Source organism: Pantherophis guttatus, chromosome 15 (genome assembly GCF_059756535.1).
Source record: "Pantherophis guttatus breed Tessera chromosome 15, ASM5975653v1, whole genome shotgun sequence".
NCBI classification, from domain to species: domain Eukaryota; kingdom Metazoa; phylum Chordata; class Lepidosauria; order Squamata; family Colubridae; genus Pantherophis; species Pantherophis guttatus.
In genome coordinates, this window is record NC_142077.1 from 9,304,436 (window position 1) to 9,327,744 (window position 23,309).

The following is a 23,309-nucleotide window of genomic DNA, read 5'->3' on the forward strand; positions in this document are numbered from 1 at the left end:
CCGCCCAATGGCAAGCCGGGCAGCTGGGCGCACCTGGTTTTGCCCGGCCAATCCGAGGCGGCGGGGGCGGGAACTTCTTACAGCGGGAGGAGGAGTTTGAACAGCAGACGATTGCTCCTGGCCAGGTGCGCTTCAGGTATAGCCGCGCCCACTTACCTGGCCGCGCGGGGAAAGCCTGGACTCTCTTCCCTTCCCCCCCCCCCAAAAAAAACCCCCGAGCTTGGAAGTCCCTCCGGCTAAGTCACCCCGTTCCCCGGCAAGCTGTGGGGCAGGAGGATCGGATTCGTTTGGTCCTGCGGAAACAGCCCCGCGCTTCTCAGCCCCGATCCAACCCTTGTGTGGATTGCGCGTATGCGCATATACCAAGTTGTAATGCTCGGCTGTAAAACCGATTCTATCCCGTTGAATAAAAACGGAAGAGCTCTCTATTATTTTCACCCTATTTTGCAAAGTTATGTTTATTAAGAGTGAGCCACAAACGCCCATAAGTCGCCTAAGTTGCACTATTCACACTGGAACTCCCGTGGCAAAAGAGCATCGAATGGTTTAGAGACAGGCTGGATTCCCACCGGATCTCCCAAGCCCTGCCGGGGCGGGAGCTCCAGCCCCCCCCCACCCCAAGCAGGGTCTGGGTTCTCAGGATAAAACGCCAGGGCAGCTCATCACAAAGGCCGCCCCGAAATTTAAAATCCATCCGAACCGTTTGGTGGCTTGCAGACTTGAGGGCAACTTCTGAAATTTCCTTCCTTTTTCCTTGAAACAGTTTGGCATTGTTACCCTCCTGGAAGGAAGTTTGTGCAAGGCCGCCTCCCATCCTGTGACGGGCCCTGGGGGTGGGAAACGGGCAAGGAGGCGGCCCCGGGGGAAAAAGCTTTTGCTCGGTCTGACTGTTTTGGGAAGGAGATATTTCCCCCCCATCCACCCCCCCCTATCTGAAGGGGGACTCTGGGAACAGACCTGAAATCCAGCAGGTTCTGATAGGTTCTGGAGAACCGGTAGCGGAAATTTTGAGCAGTTTGGAGAACTGGCAAATGCCACCTCTGGCTGGCCCCAGAGTGGGGAGGGAATGGGGATTTTGCAATATCCTTCCCCCAGGAGTGGGGAGGGAATGGGGATTTTGCAATATCCTTCCCCTGCCACGCCCACAGAACCGGTAGTAAAAAAAAAATTGGATTTCCCCACTGGAACAGACCCAAAGACTTCCCTGGCAGCCTGGCAAGGGGACCCTCCTTGCATGCAGCTAAACTGTCCCTCATCCAGCCCAGATCTCTTCCTCTTGGCAGGAGCCTGCTGGGGGGCTCGAACTGGGCTCAGCTGTTTGGCTGCCAAGAAGGCATCGGTGGACCCAAACAGCGCCTCCTGAGCCAGGGTTGCACCCCCCCATTTCAGCTGCAGTCAAGGATGATGGGAGATGCAGTCTGGTTCTCAAATCTGCCCCCTCCCCGAATAGTGCCCTCCTGTGGGACCTACCCCATTTCTGGACACTGGCACGACTCCAGCCGGTTCTGTCCCAATGGCACAATCATAAAAGCCCTCCAAAGCGCCAAACTTCCCCCCCCCATATCTGCTGCCCCTATTTCGGGATCCAGATGTTCAAACCCAGAGAAGGAAAGGTGAGCTGGCAAGGAGAGTGCCAGCGGGTGCAGTGGGTAAGACCGAGACCCAGGGGCTTGCAAAGACGAACCTGCAGAAACCTCAAGCCCTTATGTGATTTCATTCTTTTTAACAGTGTTGGAAGGGACCTTGGAGGACATCTAGTCCAACCCCCTGCTCACGCAGGAAACCCGTACTAGGGGTTCGAACCTCCAAACGGCCGACCTTTCTGATCGACAAGCTCAGCGTCTTAGCCATTTGAGCCACTTAGTCAGGTATATATCTCAAGACAACCGTAGTTGTCCGAAGCCCTCCATAATCTTTCTCCACGCCTGGCAGATAGGAAAACGTCTTTCCTTCTGGAAAACCTGGTGCCTTTTGCCTACGCAGGCTGAATGCTGCAACCGTCTCCCCAGCCTGGATGGAGGGGAGGGGGGCAGGCAGGCAAGCAGGACCCTCCAATCTCTCCCTGGAAGCAGGAATTGCCGCTGCGGAGGGAGCATTTCTTGGTGCAGTGTGTGCTCTCTCTCTCTCTCTGTGTTGAAAGGACACAGCTGTTGTTTTCTCACCGGGCTAATGTTTAGCTCGCTCTTGTTTTTACAGCTGTGCAGCCGCGGGCTGGCATTTTCTCCTTTCCGGACTGGCAACTTCTGATCGTTTCCTTGCAGGGCTGGGGCTGGGGGGGGGGAGTGTGCGCATGCCTAGAGCACAGCTTTGGCTCCAGGGTCAAAGTCTGCCGGTTGTGTTGCAGCGGCCAGGGAGGCTGTGCCCTGCAGCCTTGGGCACGGAAATATGCCCAAGGTCCCGCGAAAGCAGACGCCCAAGCTGGCACACTTCCCATCCTGGTGAAGCCAAAACAAAATCCCCTTGCAGACCTTTTCAAGAATCTCTCACCTACTTTCATCCGACCAACGATTGGCCCAACGGAAGAGCCACGGAAGAGCCTGGCTAGGTGGCCTCAGTGGCTTAAGACGCTGAGCTCGTCGATCAGAAAGGTCGGCGGTTCGAATCCCTAGCATAGATCTCCTGCTTGTGAGCAGGGGGTTGGACTAGATGACCTTCAAAGTCCCTTCCAACTCTGCGCTTCAAGAAAACCCCGCCGGTGATCAGCGCCTCCCTTGCCATTTGCCCCCCCCCCCAACGATTGGCCGAGACCCTTGGCCGGCATCTCTCAGCGCCCGCTCGCCACTCAGCTCCGCTCAGCTGCTGGAGTAGCGCAGGAAAGCCCCGCCTCTCCGCAGACTAGCCTGTTTCTACTGTTTCTTGGCCAAGGCTGCCCCCTTCTGGCGAGAGCGCAGCGCTGCACCCGGCAAACTTTTGCGCCGCGGAGGCGAAGGGAGGGGCTGCCCGTTATTTCACCACGCACGGCATCCAAAGCGGGCGGGGGGGCGGGAAGGGGCCGATTTTTCCTTTTGCTGGATTTTTACGGTGCGAGAAAAGGATCCCCGGTCAGAAAAAGAGCCTTGGTAGTACAGTGGTCTAAGGCACCCTGTTATTAAGCTGGTTATTAAGACCAGATGCCTGCAATTACTGCAGGTTCAAATCTCGCCAAGGCTCAAGGTTGACTCAGCCTTCCATCCTTTCTAAGGTAGGTAAATTGAGGACCCAGTTTGTGGGGGCAATAAGCTGACTTTGTATAAATATACAAAAGAATGAAGGCTATTGCTTAGCGCATTGTAAGCCTCCCTGAGTCTCCGGGGCTTATAAAGGGCGGCATATAAATCAAAAATAAAAAATAAAAAAAAAAGCAGGCATGGATGGGAGAGGGACAGCCCAGCCTTGCCCCATGCGATCCTAATAAATCGGGGAGTCCCCCCCCCACCCCCTTTTGGGAAAGGAGTTCCTCCTGTCAGATCCGGGAAGAAAACTCTTCCTGTTAAGAGGTAAAATTCGGCACAACCGAAGCGAATTCTTTATGGAGGCTGGCCGATCCCGTCGGAGGCGCGCACCCCGGAGGTCCCCACAGGAGTCCGCCGGGAAGGGCAGCGGCCGCGATCCCCGAGGGATAATAACAATCACAGAGTTGGAAGGGACCTTAGAGGTCATCTAGCCCAACCCTCTGCTCACGCAGGAGGCCCTATCCTATCCTAGGGATTCGAACCGCCGACCTTGCTGATCGTCTTAGCCACTGAGCCTCCTAGCCTCCGCTGAGCTAAAGCTGCCCCCCCACTTCGCCCGTCCAGCGACCCCCGCCGGCCAAGGGCTCCTCTTTAGGGCAGTAGCCCTTCCGCGGCCGTCGGGGAAAGAGAGGCGGCGGTGGCGGCGGTGCAGTGGCCGGCAGGGGGCAGCGTTACTTTCTCCGGGCTCGGGGAGCCAAGGCGGGGAGTTGGGGGGGGGGCGCGCCGGGGAGCCTGCCTTCCCTTTCCTTCCCCGCCTCCCTCCTCTGCCTCTCGCTTTAAAAAGCCCCGCCGGACCCTGCAGCTTGCCCGGGAGACCGACGGGGCCGGAGCGGAGGCAGAAGACGCGGAGAGGCAGGTGAGGGACCCCGCTTTGCCCTCCCTCCCTCTCCCACCCACCCACCCCACTCTCACCCCGACGATCTTGCTTGGCTGGGCTCCCGAAGGATGGCACGGAGGATGGGGCAGAGGGCGAAGCTGGTCAAAGCCAGGCGGGCTTCGGAGGAAGGGCGCCCCTCGCCCCGGGGAAGAAGGGAGCGGGGAACCGGGGAATCTCGTGTGTCGAGGGGAGGGGGGGTACTTTTGGCTGCTTCAGTTCAGCCCCCCCCACCCCACCCCATCCCGAGGCTCAGCGGTGCCAAAAAGATGCCAGCTCCATGCGGCCACACCGGCTTTGCGAAGAAGACCCCGATCGCTACTTTTCATCGAGACTAGAAAGCAACGGGGCTATTTTGGCCGCCCCCCCCCTCATCCCATCCCACCCTGCAGCTTCCAAGCGGCACAATTTTGGGGGTACCCTCCCGTGAATCCCTTGGCAGGGCGCTCAGCTTGGGTTGTTCAGGGAAGGGAGGCTCCAGAGACTCCCCCTTTCTCTCCCCCCCCCAATTAGGATTCTGCTCTCCCCAGAAAGCACCCCCACCTTTGGGGGCAGAACTGCCCATGGCTGGCATCCAGAATCAGTGCCAGGCAAGTGGGAGCGAGGCTCCCGGGCAACGCCAGGCAATTTGGCCAAAGCAGCTCCCTTGGCCGGGCAGCGAGAGCTTTTGTCCTTCGCAAGCTCCCGAGGGGGTGGTGGTGGCAGGGGGACGGACGGACGGACTGAATTGAGTGTCCCAGTGAAGGAGGGCCTGGACTGGAGCCCCCAATAATCGCAGCCCGTGCCAGGGTGCCAGCCGCCGCGGGCAGGGAGGCGTGCGGGGCAGGTGTGCAAATCTTAAAAGGAACTTGGGTGAGGAAGGATGGCAGAGAGCAGGTGGTGGGAGGGAGGGGGCAGAAGGAGCAGCAGAGTGGATTCCCCCCTCCCCCCATAGGAAGAAGCCAAGAGATTCTGCATTCACCTGAGAATTAGCCAGCCTTGCCAAATGCCACTCACAAGGCAGGCAAAGGACCACACCTGTTGCCGATTCAAGGCGGCAGAGCGAGCCAAGAGGAAGGGGTTCCCCCGAATGCACAATCACAGGCCAGCCTGTTGTGCCTCTTTTGTGGGCAGGGAAGCAGAAAAGGATCCTCTCGAGCTGAGCTACAGCTGCACCCCCAGAGCAGCGAGAATCCCCCTCTCCCTCCCCCTCCCCCCCAGCTAGAGAAAGGACCCCCCTCCCTGGGATTACAAGAGGGACGCCACGGAGCAAAGAGAAAGCTCAAAAAAGTGGCCCATGAAATCAGCGTCCGTCTGGCTGCTTCCCCCCACTTCCTTCTCAGCTCTTTCTACCTGGCTCCCCAATCCAAAGAGTACCCCCCTCCCCTCTCCTTAGGCCACGTCGCCTAAGGTCACTCCGTGCCTACAACGATGCCTGGGGGGACTTTCTCAAAGCAGCTCCCCCACGCCAACTGGGCCAGCCCTGCCCGGAGTGAGTCTCGCACGGCCCGCCTTGCCAGGGAAGGAGGCAAGGGAACAAGGCCGGCAGTGGTGCCAAAGCACGGCTGATGGTCCTTCTTCGAGAACATGGCATGTGGGCCGTGAGGTTTACCTCTGCTGGCTGCCTCCGTCCAGCGGGAAGCAGGGGCTCCTGGAGCAAGGCGAGAGAATCAGTTTCACCCACTGCAGCTCCCTATGTGTTGCAAGACCCCGGAACGGGGAGGATGTCCTTCCACTTCCGAGATGCTCTTCCCTGTTGCAGGAGATCCCCGAGCTGGAGCCCCTGAAGGCCGGCGGTGGGCAGATTGGGTTGCCCAGACTGGCTCCCGTCTCTAGGCAACGAGGGCAAAGAAACCCTGCTAGGAAGGATGGCGGCACAACAGTCTCTCTTTCCAAAAACTCCATCTCTGTCCTGCAGAGGAAGCCCCCAGATCCTGCTTATGGGGGCTGGCTCGGCCGCCCCCGTCCCCTGCTTTCTGTAGCTGCTAAGGCAGGATGGTGCATATGGGCAGAGGCATAGCAGCTGCTCCGGCCAGCCCAGGTGCCAAGCGGCCTGGGAAATGCCTCCATCCGGCTCTTTCTTTACTGGGGCGGAGGCGAGAGGGGGGGGGGAGGCTGAATTGGCTTCAGGCCTGCCTGCCTGCCAAAGGCTCTGGATTTCTCTTAAGCGCATTTGATGGATTCAACGGCGCTCAGGGGAATAATCCCAGAGAATTAGTGGCAGCAAAGAGAGGCTTACGGGGGGGGGGGAGAGAGAAAGCCGCTTTGCCCCACACGCGGGTGGCGGAGTGGAAGCCAAGGCCCTCCCAGAGAGGATTTTGCAAGGAAGGGACTGGGACAGGCAGAGAGGGAGGCTGCTTCTCTCTCGGGCAGCCCAGCCCGCTGGGAAAGATTCGTGTGGCCGTCCGGATGCACAAAAAGGAGATTGGAGGGGTGTGTGTGGAAAATCACAAGTGGTTGTGAGGGAGGAGAGCTGCATCCCAAACTCTCTCTCGCTTTGTTGGAGCTCCTCTCCGGAACATTTTCCTCGGGAGCCTGCATCAGCCAAGATGAGGTGTGGGGCCTTGTTGGCCGAAATCGGCGAAGAGCGCCAGTTCCTCCAACCAAGACCGTCCAGGCCTCTCCTCAGCTCTTTGTCCAGTTGGACAGTCTCACCTGCGGCCATCTGGACAAGCTTGTCTTGCTCTGGCAACTTCCTTGGCTTGGTTCTGCCCGGTCTCGCGAGTTTTACATCCCGACGAAAGATTAGGGAGGCGGTGGCTCAGTGGCTAAGACGCCGAGCTTGTCGATCGAAAGGTCGGCAGTTCAGCGGTTCGAATCCCTAGCGCCGCATCACGGGGTGAGCTCCCGTCACTTGTCCCAGCTTCTGCCAACCTAGCAGTTCGAAAGCAGGTAAAAAAAAAAAAAATGCAAGTAGAAAAAAATAGGGACCACGTTTGGTGGGAAGGGAACAGCGTTCCGTGCGCCTTTAGTGTCGAGTCACGCCGGCCACATGACCACGGAGACGTCTTCGGACAGCGCTGGCTCTTTGGCTTTGAAACGGAGATGAGCACCGCCCCCTAGAGTCGGGAACGACTAGCACGTATGCGCGAGGGGATCCTTTATCTTAAAGACGCCAACTTGGGTTTTTTGCGTTGCAAAAGACCGAGAGGGAATTTAAGCTTCTTTTTGAGTTGAACAAACCATGCGGCCGTCTTGGTGATGAAGATACGGAGGCGGTTGACCGAGCTCGGGTTTTATTTTGTTCGGTTTTTTGAGATTTCCATTCCAGATTATGACTCTGAACTCCCTTGGCGCTCTCCCCGTGCAAGCCGTGAGGGCTCGACGGCTTTTTCCAGGTCCGCCCTTCGATGGGCTCCAAAGATAAGCTCAAAAGCTCCCTTCCCTTCTCCTCTACGGGTGAGGAGGGGAGGGGGCCCAAAGGTTCTAAAGCCCCCCCACCCCGTTCCTCCACCCTTTTCTTCAGCTCCAAGCTTGCCCGAGGGGTTAATGGCTGTCCTTTTCTTGGAAGCCAAAGGGAGATTGCTTCCCCAGGAGGCAGCTGTTGCAGCACCTGACACCCCCCCCCCGCAACCTTTCAAGGAAGTGCTCCCCGTGAAGCAAGACACAGGAAGCTGAGCTGAAACCGCACGTCAGCCCAAGGCAGGGTTAGGGGGCTGCCAGCCACCGAGGCCTGGCCTGCAATTTTCTCCCGGAAAGAAATCCTGGTGCTACAGCTGGGGGGTGGGTGGGTATTGTGTGTGTATTTTTCTTGACTGTACACCGCCTTGAGTCCTATGGGAGAAAGGCGGTATAGAAATATAATAAATAAATAAATAAATAAATAAATAGTGGGGGAGTGTAGAGAGCCTCAGCAGCAGGCAGGCATGTTTTTCTCCTCCTGCAGCTTTTCCAATAGAGACTTGCCCACGCGTCTCTTGCTGTTAATCAGAATAGAACTGGAAGGGACCTTGGAGGTCTTCTAGTCCAACCCCGTGCTCAAGCACAAGACTCTTATCCCATTTCAGATAGGTGGTTGTCCCGTCTCTTCTTAAAAAAAACCTCCAATGATGGAAGCTCCTTACAACTCCTAGTGGCGAGCTGTTCCACCGGTTAATTGTGCTCCCTGTTAGGAAGTTTCTCCTCGGATTCCAGGTCGCTTCTCTCCTTGATGCGTTTCCATCCATCGTTTCTTGTCTTGCCTTCTGGTTGACCCCCTCCTCTTCTTTGTGGCAGCCTCTCAAATTGGGGAGCCTGGATAGCTCAACAGACAGAAGCACTGTAATTTAACACCAGCTGTCTGCAATTAAAGTAAGATCGAATCTCGCCAGGCTCAAGGTTGACTCAGCCTTCCATCCTTTCTAAGGTAGGCAAATTGAGGACCCAGTTTGTGGGGGCAATAAGCTGACTTTGTATAAAATATACAAAAGGATGAAGGCTATTGCTTAACGCACTGTAAGCCGCCCTGAGTCTCCGGAGAAGGGCGGCATATAAATCAAATTAAATATATATATATCCTTCTAGACAGGAAAATCTGGCTAGAAGAAAAACACACATAAACCCTACGAAGAAGTAAGAAAATTTACAGGGAGGATACATAAGAGATGGGTGTGGCCTACTGATGAAAGCAAACGAGCTAGAAATAGATCTATTTAGGTCTCCCACCTAGCAGGAAGAGCTTGCTAGCTGTTAGAAAAGAAAAAAGCCCAGAATCTATATATATATAGACACTGCTATCATGTCCCGTCCGTCCATCCGTCCCCCAGTTACTCCTTCTTTTCTCTAGACTGGCCCTATCCAGTTCCTGCAACTGTTCTTCGTACGTTTTAGTCTCTGGGGCCTTTAATCATCTTAGTGGCTCTTCTCTGCACTTTTTCTCTAAAGTCTCAACATTTTTATTTTTATTTTTGGTAATGCGGTGACCAAAATGGAACGCGGCATTCCAGGTGTGGTCTTTACTAAGGATTTCTAAAGCGGTACTCATACTTCACGTGATTTTTTTTTTTTTTTTATTCTATGCTTCTGTTTATACAATAGATTGATAAGAGCCGAGGTGGCGCAGTGGTTAGAGTGCAGTACTGCAGGCTACTTCAGCTGACTGCTAGCTGCAGTTCGGCAGTTCGAATCTCACCCAGCTCAAGGTTGACTGAGCCTTCCATCCTTCTGAGGTGGGTAAAATGAGGACCCAGATTGTTGGGGGCAAGAGGCTGACTCTGCAAACTGCTTAGAGAGGGCTGCAAAAGCACTGTGAAGTGGTATATAAGTCTAAGAACACCACTTAGTGGGGGCCGAAAGCCCTACTAAGCAGGTATATACAAAAGTATGAAGGCTATTGCTTAACACATTGTAAGCCGCCCCGAGTCTCTGGAGAAGGGCGGCATATAAATCGAACCAATAAATAAATAAGTGCACTTCCTTCCTTCCTTCCTTCCTTCCTTCCTTCCTTCCTTCCTTCCTTCCTTCCTTCCTTCCTTCCTTCCTTCCTTCCTTCCTTCCTTCCTTCCTTCCTTCCTTCCTTCCTTTTAGAATGCAGTATTGCAGGCTAACTCTGCATTCCCACTGCCAGCAGTTCGATCCTGACAGGGCTCAAGGTTAACTCAGCCTTCCATCCTTCCGAGGTGTGTAAAATGAGCACCCAAATTGTTGGGGGCAATATATGTTGACTCTGTAAACTGCTTAGAGAGGGCTATAAAGCACTGTGAAGTGGTATATAAGTCTAAGTACTATTTCTATTTTCCTTCCTTCCTTCCTTCCTTCCTTCCTTCCTTCCTTCCTTCCTTCTTCCTTCCTTCCTTCCTTCCTTCCTCTTCCTTCCTTCCTTCCTTCCTTCCTTCCATCCTCCTTCCTTCCTTCCTTCCTTCCTTCCCTCCCAGTGGTTAGAATGCAGTATTACAGGCTAACTCTGCATTCCCGCTGCCAGCAGTTCGATCCTGACAGGTCTCAAGGTTGACTCAGCCTTCCATCCTTCCGAGGTGGGTAAAACGAGGACCTAGATTGTTTGGGAGGCAAGAGGCTGACGCTGTAAACCGCTTAGAGAGCGGGCTGTAAAAGCACTATGAAGCGGTATATAAGTCTTAAGTGCTATCGCTATTGCCTTTTTTGGCTGCCGCCGCTCACAGCTGGCTCACATTTAAGGGATCGTCCTGATCTCTGTGGCTGATGGGGATGTCCCTGTACCCCTTGCAGGACGCGGAGGATTTTTTTCCCGTGCTGGGGAAACCGGTTCCCTGAGACCTCGCAATGAAGCCTCTTCTGCTACTGCTGTTCCCCTTCTTGGCGCAGGCATCCCTCTCCTTCATGGTCCCAGGTAAGCGAGGAGGTTTGCTGGGTGCTCGGCCAGGCCTGGGGAAAGAGGCTGCCGAGCAGAAGCTTTGTCCATCAAGGGTGTGTGTGTGAGGGGGGTACATGTAATTGGGGTGCTATTACCCACTTCCTTTCCCCCCTCTCCCATTGCAGAAAAGGAGAAGGATCCTCAGTACTGGCGGCTCCAGGCTCAGGAGACTCTGAAGAGAGCCTTGACCCTTCAAAAGCTAAACACCAACGTGGCCAAGAACATCATCCTCTTCCTCGGAGACGGTGGGTGCTGCAAGATGGCGGAGTCTGCCTCTCCTTAGTCCCAGGCCAGCCCGAGAAGGGTGATCGGCCTCTTGGCTGTTTTCACCGGCCCCTTTCGGGCTCTGCCTTCCCTCCCTTTGTTCAACCCACTGGGCAGCTGTGCAAAGAAGGTGATTAAGGAGGACACGCTAATTAATCTTCCCTTTGGCACCTGGATGTGGGGAAGGGAAGACGTGTGAAGGAATGGAGGGGAGGAGGGGGGAAGTCCCCCCAGAAGAGAGAAGGGTCCTCCAAGAGAAACTGTCCTAAACATTTTTTAAAAAATTATTCTGCTTTTTATTATTTTTTATAAACAACTTGAGGCGACGAGCGTAGTTTCCCCTCCTCTTTTTTTTCCCCCCACGACGACAACCCGGTGAGGTGGGCTGGGCTGAGAGAGAGAGAGAGAGAGAGAGAGAGAGAGAGAGAGAGAGAGAGAGAGCCTTCCACACAGCTTGTGGAAATGGCCGTCAGGTGAATGCGCCCTCCCACCCCGCAAGCAGACTGGAATGGAGGACATTTTGGGGCATTACAAAAGTTCTCGAGGGACGTCATGGCTGAGTTTCTTCAGCTGGCCTTTCGGGGAGACCCCGAGACTCCTAGGCCAGGGGTGAAATCTAGCAGGTTCTGACAGGTTCCGGAGAACCTGTAGCGGAAATTTTGAGCAGTTCGGAGAACCGGCAAATACCACCTCTGGCTGGCCCCAGAGTGGGGTGGGAATGGGGATTTTGCAGTATCCTGCCACGCCCACCAAGCCACGCCCACAGAACCGGTAGTAAAAAAAAATTGGATTTCTCCACTGCTCCTGGGCTAGGGGTCAGCTGCTGGGGGTTCGCAGGGGTTCGGGAGAACCCCTAGCTAAGATTCTGTGCAGTTCGGAGAACCTGCCCCCAAATCCCATTCCTGGCTGGCCCCACCCACCCCATCCCGCCCCTCCCAGGAGTCCCCACGCAGCCCGTTTTGGATGCAGATAAGTGTGGGGTACGTGTGGAGGCTCAGGGAGGGCGAAAAACCTTCTAAAAGTTCGGGAAGGCTGGAAATGGGCCCCTTTCCGGCCTCCAGATGGCCTCCGGAACCTGGAGAGGCCATTTTCGCCCTCCCGGAGGCTCGAGAAAAGCCTCTGGAGCCTGGGGAGGGCAAAAACGCCTTGCTAAAATTTTTGAAGCCCATCCCTGTCCTGGGCTGCCATGCGGCCGTAGCCGGATGGGGAAACTGAGGCAGCTTCCGGGGCATTCTGGGGATCTCTTAACTGGTGGGGGTCAATTACTCACCGAGGCTCTCCTGCGCCAGGGATGGGCATCTCCACCGTGACGGCCGCTCGTATCCTGAAGGGCCAGCTGCAGCAGAGAACCGGGGAGGAAACTGTATTAGAAATGGACCGTTTTCCGTTTGTGGCCCTGTCTAAGGTAAGCAGGGGCCCGTCTTTCTTCAGGCTGGCGGCTGCGGGGTGGAGGAGGAAGGGAAGCCGAAAGAGGAAGAGTTCCGAGCCTCATGCCTCACCCGTTCCCGGGAAACCTCCCCAAAAGTTGGCAAGGCTCCAGGTGACGCATACGGACCCCGGCCCAGAGGGAGAGGCTGGTAGGGCAGCGGGAACCCCAAGGTTAGCTCATGTCACGGTGTCGGCAGTTCATTTCCCTAAGTGGAAAACAATCACACACAGAGAGAGACACCTGATTGCCAAGGTGTGGCTTTGGAGGACCAGACGGAAGGCAAAACCCCCGTGCAACGCACGGGCACAAGATGCCAAACTTCTGCAGCCTGAAGGAAGTCGAGGCTGCTTCTCACAAAACACAAAAGATACCTTTGGTAGACAAAGAGGGCGGGGTCTACCAATCTGTCACAGACCGAAAAGGCACAGGATCGGCGCCTGGGAATCTCCCGAGGAACCTGTTGCTCTGCCATCACGTGCTTAAAGACTGGCTGGTGTGGATTAAAAGACCAAACATCACACCCTGGTCCCCGTGGGAGCCTCTCCGAGCCTTCGCCCAGCTCTTTCCCCTCCTAAAATGGCACTAGGATGGGAGGCCCGGTCCTTGGTCAGGTTTTTTTTGCCTTTTTTTTATTTTTTTGCTTTAATTTATATGCCGCCCTTCTCCGGAGACTCAGGGCGGCTTACAATGCGTTAAGCAATAGCCTTGGTAGTACAGAGCCTTGGTAGTACAGTGGTCTAAGGCACCCTGTTATTAAGCTGGTTATTAAGACCAGCTGCCTGCAATGACTGCAGGTTCGAATCTCGCCAAGGCTCAAGGTTGACTCAGCCTTCCATCCTTTCTAAGGTAGGTAAATTGAGGACCCAGTTGTGGGGGCAATAAGCTGTATAAATATACAAAAGGATGAAGGCTATTGCTGAGCACATTGTAAGCCGCTCTGAGTCTCCGGGGAAGGGCGGCATATAAATCAATTTTTTTAAAAAAAATAGCTTTCATACTTTTGTATATTTATACAAAGTCATGTTATTGCCCCCACAATCTGGGTCCTCATTTTACCCACCTTAGAAAGGATGGAAGGCTGAGTCGACCTTGAGCCTGGTGGGATTTGAACTTGCAGTAAATTGCAAGTAGCAGATGTTAATAACAGTGCATTAGTCCACTGTGCTACCAAGGCTCTTTTTGGTAGCACATCCGTTATTCCTTTTTCTGGCCTTTGGGTGCTTTGGAAAATAGCTTGACCCCCCCTCCCTCCTCTCTGTGGCAGCCCCTCAAATATTGGAAGACGGCTATCCTGTTTCCCCTGGTCCTTCACTAGACTAGCCATGCCCAGTTCTTGCAACCGTTCATTGTATGTTTTTAAAAAAGATGTTGAGACTCTAGAAAAAGTGCAGAGAAGAGCAACCAAAATGATTAGGCGACTGGAGGATAAAACATACGATGAACCGTTGCAGGAACTGGGCCTGGCTAGTCTAATGAAGAGAAGGACCAGGGGAGACAGGATAGCAGTCTTCCAATATTTGAGGGGCTGCCACAGAGAGGAGGAAGGGGGTCAAGCTTTTTTCCAAGGCACCTGAAGGCCAGACAAGAAATAATGGATGGAAACTTACCAAGGAGAGATTCAATCTAGAAATGAGGAGGAACTTTCTGACAGTGAGAACCATCAACCCATGGAACAGAAGTTGCCTTCGGAAGTTGTGGGAGCTTCATCACTAGAGACTTTCAAGAAGAGACTGGACTGCCATCTGTCAGAAATGGTGTAGGATCTCCTGCTTGAGCGGGGGGTTGGACTAGATGACCTATAAGGTCCCTTCCAACTCTGTTAATCTGTTAATGTTTAGCCTCCAGTCCCCTCATCATCCTGGTTGCTCTTCTCTGCACTCTTTCTAGAGTCCCAACGTCTTTTTTTATAGTGTGGTGACCAAAACTAGATGCAGTACTCTAAGTGTGATCTTACTAAGGCTTTATAGAGTGGTATTAGTACCTCCCTTGATCTTGATTGAACCCCTTGGTTAATGCAATTTAGGATTGCATTGGCCTTTTTGGTTCATATTTAACTGGTTGTCCACTAAGACTCCAAGATCCCTCTCGCAGTTACTGCTATGAAGCCTGGTTTCACCCAGTCTATATGTGTACTTTTGGATTTTTTTTCTTGCCTAAGCGATGACAGCCAGGCTGCCTCTGGCTGATCTGTGGGAAGAGTCACGCAAGACTTCCCTTGGTGGATCAAAATTCCCCCCACCCCTTTTTTTTTTTTTTTGGATGGGATTATGGAAACGGCAAAGTTTACCAGGTGGGAGCCACAAGAAAGCAGAGGTACAGAACAACCTCCCTTTCCCGATCAAATATCCCACCTACGATTTTGGCTTTCTTTCTACTCCCCTTCCCTGCAGGCTTTTAAAAGCTGCGGTTATCACAATGGACGAGGCCACGCTTGCTTGCTCAAAGGAGGAACATTTTGCAACCCCTGCCTTGCCTTGCTTTGCCAATTTCTTGCCGCTCCGTCCGCACACCAAGTCCCACGAACAGGAATTGAGAGGATATTAATATCAATCTTTTGTTAAAATCCTGGAACACCAGGTACTAGGCAGAGTTCCGACAGGTTTCGTAGCTTAGGCCATTTTTTATTTTTATTTTTATTTTATTTTTTATTTGACTTATATGCCGCCCTTCTCCGGAGACTCAGGGCGGCTTACAATGCGCTAAGCAATAGCCTTCATACTTTTGTATATTTATACGAAGTCAGCTTATTGCCCCCACAAACTGGGTCCTCATTTAACCTACCTTAGAAAGGATGGAAGGCTGAGTCAACCTTGAGCCTGGTAAGATTCGAACCTGCAGAAATTGCAGGCAGCTGTGTTAATTACAGGGTGCATTAAACCACTGTACTACCAAGGCAAGCGTTGGCAGCCAGCTTCATTGGGCAATGAAAAGAGCTGGAAACCCACCCACCCACGCCAATCGGAGAAATTAAAATTGTTGACAGCTGTTTGAGGAGGGGAGAGGCTCAGGCCCCCCCAATTGGTACCGTGTTTCCGTGAAAATAAGACATCCCCTGATAATAAGCCCTCCCTGTAAAATAAACCGTCTTCCGAAAATAAGCCCTTCCTGAAAATATTTAAATGCACGCACAGCCAGTCCCGGCCATTTCCTCTGGTTAGGGTTAGGGAGACAGAGCTGGAAATAATAATAATAATAATAATAATAATAATAATAATAATAATAATAATAATAATAATAATAACTGGGAACATCAGGTTGAGAAAGTTTTAGAGCATGAGAAACTCAAGATCTTGTGGGACTTTAGGATTCAGACTGACAGGCACTTGGTCCACAACACACCTGACATAACAATAGTTGAAAAGAAAAAAAAAAGTATGGTTCGTTGACATTGCAATACCTGGTGATGCACGGATTGAAGATAAGCAGCAAGAAAAAAAATCACAAAGTACCGGGACTTGCAAATTGAAGTTGAGCGACTGTGGAAAAAGAAATCGTGTGTTGTCCCGATTGTAATCGGAGCCCTTGGAGCAATACCCAAAGGGCTACCCCGCTATTTAGAAATTCTAAATTTGCCGGACTTGAACATTTTGACTCTCCAAAAAACCACCTTACATCCTCCGACGATACCTTAAGAGTTCCTAGGTCCTTGGTTAGGACTAGAGCTGCTGAGCTATTAACCAGCCTCAAAGGCTGTGAATCTCACTAAAGATTAACTTATTATTATTATTATTATTATTATTATTATTATTATTATTATTATTATTATTATTATTATTATTATTATTTATTGGATTTATATGCCGCCCTCTCTCCGAAGGACTCAGGGCGGCTTACATCAAACAAAACAATCCCAATAAATACAAATTAAAACAGACTAAAAACCAATTTAAAACAGTAGACCCCATCAGTCCTGGCTAGGGCGTTTAAACAGCCAGGTCTTAAGCTCACGGCGGAAGGTACGAAGGTCAAGGGCCAGCCGAAGACCCACGGGAAGTCGATTCCAAAGGGTGGGCGCGGCCACAGAGAAGGCTCTACCCCTGGAGGTCGCCAGCCGACATTGTCTAGCCGACGGCACCCTGAGTAGACCCTCTCTGTGGGAATGCACCGGTCGATGGGAAGTCGATGCTGGTTGCAGGTGGTCCGACAGATATCCTAGGCCTAAGCCATGAAGGGCTTTATAGGTTAATACCAGCATCTTGAATCTCACCCGGAGGGCAACCGGCAACTAATGCAAGTCGCGCAGGAGAGGTGTAACGTGGGAGTATCGGGATCCTTGGTAAGACGGCAAGAGCTTCACACGCCCCAAAATAGTAAGATCTCCCCGAAAACAAGGCCAAGCGCTTATTACGGGGTTCAAACAAATATAAGACAGGATCTTATTTTCAGGGAAACACAGTATCTGTAAGAGCTGGCACCTGGAGCCATATCCCACGGCCGTTCCCGTATCCGTGATGGGAAGAAACAGTTCCTACAGGTGAATCGCCCACCATTTTACAATTCTTTTTTTTTTTGGCAGACTTACAACACCAACGCACAGGTGCCGGATAGCGCGGGCACTGCCACTGCTTACTTATGCGGCGTGAAGGCCAACGAAGGCACCTTGGGGGTCAGCGCAGCCGTGACGCGGTCCCAATGCAACACGACGGCCGGCAACGAAGTGACCTCCATACTCAAGTGGGCGAAAGCAGCAGGTGAGAAAAGCTAGATGGATTTGAGGTGGGTGGCAGAGCCCGGGATGGGCGGTCTAGCAAGTTCCTTCCTGAGGAGTATCTGTGACGGGAGAATGGAGGTCTGGAGAAGGGTTGAACTTAAGGTCTTGCGAAAGCTTCAGAGTTTGAGGACGGGGTGTGCTCGGACGGCTCCCAGTTGGTCGGCAGCCAACAAGGTGTCTGATAAACAATCGGCTTTTGAAATGGCTGGGCTCGTCTTGCCTCAAGATGAGGTGGCGCTGCCAGCTGACCAGGAAACAGGATGGGGAAATCGACTCCTGGCATGTTTGTATTCCTGTCCCAAGGTGTTTCTCACGGGCCTGTAGAACGTGCTGGGCCCCGGTGAAAAAGTCTAGTGGTTTAAGCCAGTGGTGAAATGTAAAATTTGTTACTACCGGTTCTGTGGGTGTGGCTTGGTGGGGGTGTGTGTAATGTGATGGTGGGTGTGGCCAACTTTTTTTTTTTTTTTTACTTTTAAAAGCATTTTTTCGGCCGAAGAGGTTGTAGAAAAAACGCTTTTAAAAGCCTCTGACGATCCCAGCTGAGCCGCACGATCATCAGAGGCCTTTTTTTTTTACTTTTAAAAGCATTTTTTCGGCCGAAGAGGTTGTAGAAAAAATGCTTTTAAAAGCCTCTGACGATCCCAGCTGAGCCGCGCGATCATCAGAGGCCTTTTTTTTACGTTTAAAAGCATTTCTTCAGGCCAAAGAGGTTGTAGAAAACATGCTTTTTAAATTTTTTTTAAAAAGCCTCTGATGATTGCGTGGCTCAGCTGAGCATGGGGAGGTGGGCAGTGATTTTTGCTACCGGTTCTCCGAACCACCCACCGCCATCGCTACCGGATCGGGCGACCCGGTCTGAACCGGTAGCATTTCACCCCTGGTTTAAGCACTTCCTTAAAAGTTACTGTAAACCATCTTCGGCAGCTGTTTTTGCCCATGCAATGGAGTGCCTGCCTGCCTGCCTGGGTGTGTTGTGTTTTGAAATCACCAAGAAGTGGCAAATAAGGCTAAGACATGGAGGAGCGTTGTGCAAAGAGCCTCACGTACATATCCCGTGCTTTGGAGCTAGAGATGACAAAGGCTGCAAGAAAGGGAGTGGATGATGGTTTGGGGGAAAAGGGGATGCCTGAACAGCCCCGATGCCTTAAAGCCCAAGTTTGTTGGATAAAGGGGGTTGGGGGCTCGGAAGCAGCCTCCAGACATCCCAGTGGTGGGGGGCTGGCAGTCAAGTCTGCACCCACAATTTCAGTGCCGTGTCTGCTTCCTTCTGTCGGCTGTCTTTCTGGTGAAGTGTGGCTTGCTTAGGCAAAGCAAAATCCAATCGGTTGGAGGGCGCCGGGCTGGCGAAGGAAGCCTGCAGAGCATTCAGACAGCGGAAGAGAGTTGCCCGGTCTGCGGGCAAGCCTCGGCTGCCCTTGGAGTTCCCCTAATGGGAAAGTTCCAGAGTGCCCAACTTTGCAGGGTTTCTCGTAAAGGCTCAATTTGGAAATTGGTCCAGACACCGGAAGGAAGGATAGAAAAGTTGACCTTCCTCCAGAGGGGTGAGGATGGCCTTGAACTTGGGGCCGGGAAAAAGTGGCAACGTGTGGAACGTGGCCTTGCGCCCTTGCTCGGTGGCGTCGGAGCTGCGTGATGGATCCGTCCCTAGTTGGTGGCAGCAGCCCCAGATAGGAAGGGCTGAGGTTCAACCCACAGCCTCGCTGGGGGAAGGTGGGGAAAATCCTTGCCCACAAGAGGAGAAAGGGAGGAGCAGGTGCTTCGGCACGCTCGTCTCATCCCCGCACGACTTCTCTTCTACACCCAGCTTCCTGCCCTGCAGCTCTTTGTTCTCGGCCTGTTCCTGTGGTTAACCACCATCTAACTCTGAAATTAAGGGACCCCAGCTTTGCAAGAGGAAACCAAGCAGGTGTCAGGCTGGAAAAGGACGATTGTGATGGCAGAAGCTGCAAAAATGGTGGGGAGATTTTCAGGGTGTCCCTTTTCCGGCTAGGTCAGGGGTCTGCGACCTTAAACACTCGAAGAGCCATTTGGACCCATTTCCCACAGAAAAGAGAACGTCCGGGAGCCACAAAACCCTTCCCGTGCCTAACTATTCCTTGTAGTTCTGTTTTCTTCTGAAACTTTTCTTTTCTTGGATTTATCCATGGTTGGCCTACCGGGGTTTGAAAAGCTCAACAAATTGCGTGCCGGCAGGTGTCGCAGGGGTGTGACATATATTTTGAGTGACAGGGAGCCGCAGCAGAGGGGTGAAAGAGCCACATGTGGCTCCAGAGCTGCAGGTTGCTAACCCCTCAGCTAGGTGAATCCCAGATTAGCAGCTGGATTGAAGCCAGAAGTTGGAAAGCTGTTGCTTAATAGCTCCCAGTAAAGGCTGGAAAGGAAGTAATTGGCTCAAGGGAAACAACCAAGGATGAGAATAAGGGGCATTATATACGCTGAGATGCCTGTGAAATCCACACGGGTGAATGGTACAATCCAGCTGAGCAGGAAAGGAAAGAGACCAAGGGTGGGCTTCAAAAATTTTAGCAAGGGGTTCTCTGCCCAGTTGCTGGGTGAGTGTGGCCATGGTGGGTGTGGCTAGTTGGCTTCCTGCACCATGGGGGGGGCGTTTTAGCCCTCCCCAGGCTCCAGAGGCTTTCCTCAAGCCTCCAGGAGGGCGAAAACGGCCTCCCCAGGCTCCGGAGGCCATCTGGAGGCCGGAAATGGGCCTGTTTCCGGCCTTCTTGAACTTCTGGTAGGCCCGTTTTTCACCCTCCTCGAGCCTCCATGCATGCCCTACACTTATGGGGACTCCTGCGAGGGGAGGGGAGGGGTGGGCGGGGCCAGCCAGGAGAGGGATTTGGGGGTTCTCCGAACTGCACAGAATCTTAGCTAGAGGTTCTCCCGAACCCCTGCGAACCCCCAACAGCCCATCCCTGAAAGAGACGTATTCTTAGATTTCCAGAGGAATTACTTCACGTTCCTGGTGATAGAGGCTTCCCTTTTATGGTATGCACCTTGGAGACGTTCGATAAAACGAAATCGGGAAGGAGGCCCTTTTCCCAACTAAGCATTAAGATTTGCAGAAAATAGATCATACGCCCTGGAGAAAGTTTAGCACCTCCAATGTTGGCGTGAAAACAGCAAAGGCTCTCCTGTTGCTAAAGGATGTGGCTCAGAACCGTGCTTGCTAAATAAGCCACCTCTGGCTACATTAACGCGTGACATTAAGGCACGACAACCTGTAGAACGTGGGGAGGGGGTCCACAGGACACTAAGCCACAGACCAGCAAACTTCCCAGAACGTGGCTGCCTGAACCAAGGGAATTCCTCAAGGCTACGAAAAGATACCGTGTTTCCCTGAAAATAAGACCCTGTCTTATATTTGGTTGAACCCCGAAATAAGTGCTTGGCCTTTTTTTTGAAAAACAGTGCATTGTCAGGGTATACCATTTACAAATAAAAAAGACCCCCCCCCTCAAAAAAGCGTTGTTACAACGTTGACATAAAGCTAATAATAATAATAATGATATAGTAACAATAGTAATAATATAACCCAAAAGCTTTTAAGCTGAGTTTCTTCTTACATTAAAATACTGTGATTATTTATTATTTTATTATTTTCAGTACTAACATTTATGATCTTACTTTTCTCTAATTTACTTTATCATTTACTTTACTTTCATTTAGTTTCCATCTACCATGTTTCCCTGAAAATAAGACCCTGTTTTATATTTTTTTTAACCCGAAAATAAACGCTGGGCCTTATTTTCGGGGAGGTCTTATTATTTTGGGGCGCGTGGAGCAAGACGGGGCTCCTCTTGCCGCCTTACCTGATTTCCAGCTCTGTCTCCCTAACCCTAACCAGAGGAAATGGCGGGGACCAGCTGCGCAGGCACTTAAATATTTTCAGGGGAGGGTTTATTTTCAGGGAGGTCTTATTTTTGGGGAAACACAGTAACAAGGAAAGTTCTCACTTTCTTTGCTGGTAAAAGCATAATCAGAAACATTTCATTCACGGCTTGCTTTTTTTTTTTTAAACTTTTTCAACAGGATTCCGTGCACTCTAAACAGCCAAATTTCAGAGGGGAGATAAATATTAAATCTCTAGTTAAATGCCCAACAGGGACTTATTAACTAACTGGCGCTCAAAGGTTAAGAGTTTGATGCTTCTCAGTGCCCAGATTGGGCCCAGCTGTCTACTTCAGAGTTTCATGTAATGGAGAGTCAAAATCAGTAACCACAATAAATGTCCGGGTTTTTTTTTTCCCCCTCCAGCTTCCACAGGCGGGGGGGGGGGAGAGGGGAAGAGCCGACGGGAGGACAGAGTCCCATTGTCCTTTCCATGGGCGCGAACTGTAGCGAGACCACCAGCAGTGCAAAGTTTAGCTAAATTTTTTTTTAAAAAAAACAGTTCAGCCAAGTTGATAAATTTTGGGAAAGGCTGAACCCCTTGCAGAGAAAGATTTAGCTGAGCAGCCAAGAAAAAGTTTGGCACTGCAACCCAGGAGCTCTGCCTGCGCCTAGCATCCTCCCAGGGGCCCTTTGTGCCCACAAGACCCAATACCCTCCGTGGTGGCGGTGATTAATGTGCCTTTTCTTCCTCCAACCGGCAGGCAAATCTGTGGGCATTGTCACCACCACCCGCGTCAACCACGCCACGCCGAGTGCTGCTTACGCGCACTCGGCCGACCGGGACTGGTATTCGGACAATGAGATGCCCCCGGAAGCGCTTCAGCAGGGGTGCAAAGACATCGCTCACCAGCTGTTTGAAAACATCCCAGACATCGAGGTGAGTCCAGCGGGAGAGGCCAGGGAAGCCGATTTAGGGCAGGGGAGCTGCAAGTGGTGGAATTCAAATTTTTTTTTCTGCTGGTTCTGTGGGCGTGGCGTGGCTTGGTGGGTGTGGCTGGGGAAGGATACTGCAAAATCTCCATTCCCACGCCACTCCAGGTGAAAGTTACTGCAAAATCCCCATTCCCTCCCCACTCCTGGGGGAAGGATACTGTAAAATCCCCATTTCCTCCCGATCAGCTGGGACTCGGGAGGCAGAGAATAGATGGGGGCGGGGCCAGCCAAAGGTGGCATTTGCCGGTTCTCCAAACTACTCAAAATTTCTGCTACTGGTTCTCCAGAACCTGTTGGAACCTGCTGAATTTCACCCCTGGTCCAGAGTGCCGTTTCTCTTCCTTGGAGGGCTCCCTGGATGAAGATCCTCCAGGGAGATACCCCCCCAGGACTTATCCAGGTAAAAGGAAACAGACGATGAGCCAGGTGTTCCCACCCAGTTTGAGCAACGGGAGGTCCCTTCCTTCTCCATTTCGGTTCTCCGTCTGCAGCAAGGAGGCTTTGGTGAGCAGACTTCTTTGATGAGAAGCCCCTTCAGGATCCGGGCCTGGGTCTGCTTTGCTGCATTTTGAACCCAGGAGCTGAGAATGGGATGGAGACTTCCCCTCTCACTTGTGTCAGCGTTTCAACGCTGGCATAGAGAGCAGAGGAGAGCAAGAGATAAACTCTGAAACTTTTGCCTGCCAAATCCCTTTGAAGTCGGGTTGTCGTGGAAATGAGGGGAGGGGGCACATTCCTGGGAAATGACGAGGAAAAGAAGTCTGAAGAATGACTTGGAAGATAGCCAATGAGAAGCAGAGATTTGGGGATCGGAAAGGGAGGGATTGGGGGGCAAAAGGTCAGTCTTGTCCGCGCGGAGTCATGATCCGGTGGCTGTGCTCAATTAAAGAAAGATTTCCTTAAAGATTGGCAGTTTGGAAATTCATTTAATTTTGAGATAGCATCGTAGTCTGACAACCTGTTTGATCTTCTGTCAAGCAAAAAAACCAAAAGAAAACAAAACCAAAAGGGAGAGAAACACTGGATCTCAGTTCCACCCAACAACCTCTGATCTTCTAAGATGGATTTTCCTTCTCTGCCTCTCACATTGATTGGGGGGACCACCGTTCCTTCCGAATCCCGGTCTTGGTTGGCCTCCATCCGCCCATTTTCACCAGTCAAGCCATCTCCCCAAAGAAGATACCTACTGATCTGTTTGTTGTGGCCCGCCAACGGAGCTGGCAGCAGAGTCAGACAATGAGGAGGTTGGGGAGGAACCTGGAGGCTGGGGAAGGCTCGGACGAGGGCTCTGCCTCGGAGGCAGAGAGGGAGCCAAGGCTGTCTGGCAGTTATCAGCTGCCTCTGGAGCTAGACAGCAGTGAGTCAGAGGAACAGCTGGAGCCTGTTCCCAGAGCTGCCAGAACAGCTAAGAAATCAGGGTCAACTTGGGTGTAAAGCCACAGATTTTTATTTTATTATTTTTTTTATTTTATTAATCATATTTCTATGCCGCCCACTCTCCGAGGACTTGTCTTACAACAAGCGACAGTATACTAAATAGCATATTGCCCCCTAACAATCTGGGTCCTCATTTTACCCACCTTGGAAGGACGGAAGGCTGAATCAACCTTGAGCCGGTGAGATTTGATCTGCTGATCTGCTGAACTAGCAGTCAGCTGAAGTAGCTGCAGTACAGCACTCTAACCACTGCGCCACCTCGGCTC

General features: G+C 52.2%; 1 protein-coding gene across 4 annotated transcripts in view; it reads left to right on the forward strand.

The window, feature by feature from the left end:
• The first annotated feature begins 3,937 nt into the window (after positions 1-3,937).
• Positions 3,938-23,309, forward strand: part of ALPL (alkaline phosphatase, biomineralization associated) — a 30,064-nt gene continuing 10,692 nt past the window's right edge. Inside the window, exons 1-7 of one of the 4 annotated variants that reach the window (XM_087879052.1) lie at positions 3,938-4,068; positions 9,082-9,212; positions 10,231-10,351; positions 10,501-10,620; positions 11,929-12,044; positions 16,585-16,759; positions 21,375-21,550. In XM_087879052.1, the coding sequence (XP_087735178.1) occupies positions 10,285-10,351; positions 10,501-10,620; positions 11,929-12,044; positions 16,585-16,759; positions 21,375-21,550 (654 nt within the window). In that variant the 5' untranslated portion in view covers positions 3,938-4,068; positions 9,082-9,212; positions 10,231-10,284. Of the gene's footprint in view, positions 4,069-8,249; positions 8,411-9,081; positions 9,213-9,922; positions 10,017-10,230; positions 10,352-10,500; positions 10,621-11,928; positions 12,045-16,584; positions 16,760-21,374; positions 21,551-23,309 lie in introns of those variants that run through there. The other 3 variants (XM_034404724.3, XM_034404725.3, XM_087879054.1) reach the window with 3 other exon arrangements.